The 5,668-nt window shown below is 40.0% G+C and overlaps 1 protein-coding gene across 1 annotated transcript; it reads left to right on the plus strand.

The window, feature by feature from the left end:
• Positions 1 to 2,068: 2,068 nt before the first annotated feature.
• LOC139531696 (uncharacterized) lies at positions 2,069 to 5,155 on the plus strand. Its single transcript, XM_071328397.1, has one exon. The coding sequence runs from the start codon at positions 2,092 to 2,094 to the stop codon at positions 3,268 to 3,270; it is 1,179 nt and encodes a 392-aa protein (XP_071184498.1). The 5' UTR covers positions 2,069 to 2,091; the 3' UTR covers positions 3,271 to 5,155.
• The last annotated feature ends 513 nt before the right edge of the window (positions 5,156 to 5,668 follow it).

Raw genomic sequence — 5,668 nt, forward strand, 5'->3', positions numbered from 1 at the left:
AAAAAAGAAAAGATTAAGATGGGCAAAAGAACACAGACACTGGACAGAAAAAGATTGGGAAAAAAGTGTTATGGACAGACAAATCTAAGTTTGAGGTGTTCGGATCACAAAGAAGAACATTCGTGAGACGTAGAAAAAATGAAAAGATGCTGGAGGAGTACTTGACACCATCTGTCAACCATGGTGGAGGCAATGTGATGGTCTAGGGGTGCTTTGGTGGTGTTAAAGTGGGAGATTTGTACAGGGTAAATGGGATCTTGAAGAAGGAAGACTATCACTCCATTTTGCAACGCCATGCCATACCCTGTGGACGGCGCTTAATTGGAGCCAATTTCCTTCTGCAACAGGACAATAACCCAAAGCACAGCTCCAAAATATGCAAGAAATATTTAGGGAAGAAGCAGTCAGCTAGTATTCTGTCAATAATGGAGTGGCCAGCACAATCACCGGAACTCAACCCTAGTGAGCTGTTGTGGGAGCAGCTTGAACGTATGGTACGTAAGAAGTGCCCATCAAGCCAAGGTGCTTCAGGAAGCATGAGGTGAAATCTCTTCCGATTGCCTCAACAAATTGACAACTAGAATGCCAATGGTCTGCAAGGTTGTAATTGCTGCAAATGGAGGATTCTTTGACGAAGAAAAGTTTGAAGGACACAATTATTATTTCAATTAAAAATCATTATTTATAACCTTGTCAACGTCTTGACTATAATTCCTATTCATTTTGCAACTTATTTCAGGTATGTTTTCATGGAAAACGAGGACATTTCTAAGTGACCCCAAACTTTTCAACGGTAGTGTATGTCATCTTCAAATGGGGGAACTAGATACATAGTGCTTTCATTTCTAAATGGTAAAACAGATATGAATGAAAATACCCTTTTATGAAACATTTGCTCTCAAATCCAAAGTGCTGCAGTATAGAGCCAAATTAAACGTTTTAGCCTCACTGTCCAAATAAATATGTCAGAGAGTGTGTGTCAACAATCCTTCCTCCAAAGGAACATTCTATAGATTACATTTCCTGAAAATCCCAAAAAATCATGGTATTATTTTGTCCTGCTTTCATGAGGAATCACCACATGTAATATAATAATTAGGTGGGTGCTTATATTTGTCCTTTTCATATAGAGAGGAGTCAAAGACTAATAAAGGCGAGAGACAAGATCATCTGCTCTGGGAGAAGTCAACGACTAGATAGAGTTCAGAGAACAGAGATAGAGAGACCAGAGAGGTCAAAAAGAAAGATCAGAAAGTGAGGGGAGACCTGAGAAAAATGGGTCAGAGAGAAATATAAGTGTCTGTAGTGTACCTGTAGAGCAGTGGAGGCTGCTGAAGGGAGGAAGGCTCATAATGATGGCTGGAACGGAGCAAATGGAATTGCATCAAACACATAGAAACCAGTGGTGGAAAAAGTACCCAATTGTCAAAAAGAAAAATATCTTCATAGAAATGACTCAAGTAAAAGTCACCCAGTAAAATACAACTTGGGTGAAAGTCTAAAAGTATTTGGTTTTAAATATACTTAGTATTCAAAGTAGGCTAAATGTAATTGCTAAAATATACCTAAGTATTAAAAGTAAAATTATAAATAATTTAAAATTCATTATATTAAGCAAACCAGACGGCATAATGTTCGTGTTTTTTTAAATTGATAGATTGCCAGGGGCACACTCCAACACTTTGACATACAAACGAAGCATGTGTGTTAGTGAGTCCGTCAGATCAGACAGAGGTAGTAGAGACCGACCAGGGATGTTCGTGTACATTTGACAGTTACCCTGTCCTGCTAAGCATAAAAAATTTAACGAGTAGCCTATTTTGGGGTGTCAGGAAAAATGTACGGAGTTAGAAGTACATTATTTTCTTTAGGAGTGAAATAAAAGTAAAAGTTGTAATAAATATAAATACTACAGTAAAGTACAGATACCCCAGAAACAAATGTTGCGTAATTACCATGACGTAACGCTGTGATGAGTCTCAAACATGTTTCTCACATTTGATTGGCTACTTTCTGTGCGCTTTCCAAGTACCAAGGTTTTTATTGGCCCGTTGCTGTAACTGGAATTGTTATTATTAGCTCCTTGCAAACATGGCGGAGGTCAGACTGAAATTGAGTAATGGGGCCTACAGAATTCTTCAAAACACATATCATCAGTTACCTCTGAGGATTGAGGGCAACCAAGCTAAAGGCGCAATACAAGCCACAAGCTTGCTGACAGAATATCGGTCTGGCGAAGCTCAAAATGACCATGATAATACAGCCCGGCCCGGCAACTGGACACGGTTGCCGTCTCTCGGAATTCCTGAGGAGACTTTAAGAACTGAGAACTCAAGGGTCCTCATCAGACTCACCGACGGTGGATTTAAGATTGGATTTTGCCTCGATCTTATATCAAAATGCGGTGAGGGGATATTACAGTTTGGTTCTGCACGGAGGAATAACTTGTCAGACAGTGAGGATATAAGAGTACTCGATAGTGCTTCAAGGTGGTTTTATCTCAGTTCACCACACCTGGCCGACACACAGGTCCATGTTATTGCCTCTAGAGCTTCAAGTTGGATAAGAAACCGTCTCGTGACGGCCACCATAACTCAAACCAGGCGCGAGCAGAGAAGATCTCTGTGTATGGTGCGATTTGCCATCGGACAATCGAGCTTTAGTTTGCGACAGTCTCATGAGCAGTTATTTGTGAGACCTTATGGCAACGGCAACATGTCTGAGCCCCTATATAAAAGCAGAACGGCATATTATGAAATCCTCGAAGTGTCGCCAACCGCCACGCAAGCTCAGATCAAGACGGCTTACTACAAGCAGTCTTTCGTCTACCACCCAGATAAGAATGCAGGCAGTGAGGAGGCTACGAACCGCTTCTCCAACATCAGCGAGGCTTACAACGTGTTGGGCAACAAGGGGCTGAGGAAGAAATACGACCGAGGCATTCTGAGTCAGGGAGACGTTACTGGAGCGAGCAAACCTTCCGCGAAGGACACCAAGAGCTCCTCATCTCAGCCAACGAGGGAGGCACGCCAGACTTCCGCCTTGGGGATAGACAGCAAGAACATTTTCGACTTTGACAACTTCATCAAATCCCACTATAAATCCCAGCTCCTGAGAGAGGAGGAGCTGCGAGTTAGGAAGGAGGAGATTATGAGGAAGAAAGAGGCCATCAAAGACCAGGAGATGGGCAAGATGATGGAGATGGCTGTGGGAGTGTTGGTCATAATAGCAGTGTCTATTCTGGTCAACTTGAAACGGGGAGGAAATTGATTTTGCAAACTGACGCAGGACAAGCATAGGAGGGTATTCTTTTCATCAACACTATATGATTTATATGGGAAGCCTGAGTGCAATGGTAAGGGACATACCTTGTGCCAACTTGACACACCCTTGATTGGTTTCCATCTGTTCCATTCTTGCTGTATCCAGATGTCCTAATGAAAGCTGTTTAACCTAAGAATATATGTTAATAATAATACTGTAATAGATGTAATAGATGCTGATGATTGAGTGATTACTGGTGCTTTGGGTTGAGCTGCTCCACAATCACAAGACTGCACTGTACCACTTGTGTGTTTGCATATCTTTCACTAGAAAAGATAAATATTTATTTAAAATGGAAATTGTTGGAAGTTTGATGTAGGAAGTGATGCAGTGAGGAACCAAAGCATATTGGTTTAGGCCTATATTGCAGTTTTGATTGATTCTGCAGTGTTGAATGAATTGCAGAACGGTGCAATGGTTAATTAGGCTAACGTTCAATATGGTGCTATGATTCAACTTGGCTTTTAAAAAGTTGTGAAAAGTGAATTTTATGTCATGAGCACAGTTTTAAGTGTGGGAAGTAAGCTGATGATACCTGGCTGCACAAGTTTGGACCTTGGCATCAGATAGCTCTTGATCATGACTCTCAGTTCCATTACATTACACATAAGAGTCATTGAATGAAGGCGTCTTCTGTAAGGGAGTTTTGTTAAGATCCCTGCTGCTCGGTCTGAACATTAACACGCATCGCTTCCGATATGGTTTTGGAAGCATAAGGACCTTATCTTTTATATCAGTGAGAAATACTTTTAAAAAAGGATAAATTGATACACACCTTGATAGGATTATGGTTCCCACACAGGCATATCTCCATGTTACAGCGCTTGTTTAAGGAAAACAGACGGAAGCTATCTATTAGCTATCTAGCATGCTCTGAACACCTGTGCGTAAGCATAACTCGGGAAGTGTAGTAGAAGTTTAATTTCGTCGGATGGAGGCACCCATAGATGTATGGATCTGCAAAACTGCTATAGGTAAATATATTTTTTATTTGAAGGATTCTTTCTCACTGATGAAGGATATGGGCCATATGTTTTGAAAGCCGTATCGCAAGCCATGATTATTGACGGTTCTAAACGTTGAAACACAGTGTCTGGATTGTATTTCACATGAGGCAGTCGTGGGCGAAGCAAATGGTTGAGACCTGTAGGGATAAAGCAGAATGCCGCCTAGAGTTTGAGAGCTAGGTGTCAGCCAGCTGAGCAGCAGTTGTAGCTGGGTGAAAAGGTGCTTTTGAGAAAACGTTTGGTAATTCAGTTTAGATGAGACTCCTGCAACGGACTAGTGCACTGAAGCGCCCTAGGTGGGCTTCTGTACTGGGCTCCTGTACAGAAATAATAAAATGTAAGATCAGTAAGAGACAAGATAACTTTGTGTACAGTAAATTAGTTGAAATGTGCCTTTAAGATATTTGATATAAGAACATGTATGGCCAATCTCATGTCATTTTCCCTGCCTCAACACTTTTAATGTATTTAAGATGAATAAATTATTTTAAAAGTGTGCTTATGGAAGCACATGAAAAAGGAATGTCACTTGGGTCTTTATTAGCATGTGTCAGTATTGATACAATACTGAATACAAAGAGGGTTAATCATAAGGGTTACAGCAGCACTTTCCAGTGTTGTAGAACCGTACAAAAATGGGTACTACACAGTTCAGAATAATTAGTGTTTATTTTCTCTCCTACAGATGCATCAATTCAGTAGGGCCGGGATGATACGAGTATTGCAATATGGCAAAACTTGAAGCAGACCCTTCCTTTTTAAAAACATGCTGTATGTAAAATATTGTGTGCTATAAGCTTGGAAAATAAATAAATGTGACTCTGGATGACAACATAATGTTTGTTTCGAACAGTAGGACTGTTTTCCTAAAGAAGAAATCTGCTTTGTGTTTTGTTTTCTTGCCACGATAATAACGAGTATCGCGATACTGGTTATCGTCCCGGCCCTACAATTCAGTCTAGTAGAGATGCACGTGACCAATGTGTGTCAGACATTTTCAGACTTCAAAATGTAGTCCTATTCATGTTTGATGAACTAATATACACTACTTTTGAGGTCGCTTTAATGTATATATAAAAAATATTATAGTTAGCAAATTTACAGAGGCAGTAGAGTTATAATTATCCCAATGGCAATGCATTGATGTTCTTGTAAGTATATATTTTAAAAGACCGAACTTTAAAATATGGGGAATAATAATAAGTGTTTGGTTAGTGTAGTGTAGTCAAATATTTTTAACACCAGATGTCTCCTACAGCATCTTGATTGAATTAGAGGGGACAGTGTGACAAAAAAATATTCTTTAAAGGTCCAATGCAGCCGTTTTATCTCAATAA

This window comes from Salvelinus alpinus, chromosome 1, assembly GCF_045679555.1.
Source record: "Salvelinus alpinus chromosome 1, SLU_Salpinus.1, whole genome shotgun sequence".
NCBI lineage: Eukaryota > Metazoa > Chordata > Actinopteri > Salmoniformes > Salmonidae > Salvelinus > Salvelinus alpinus.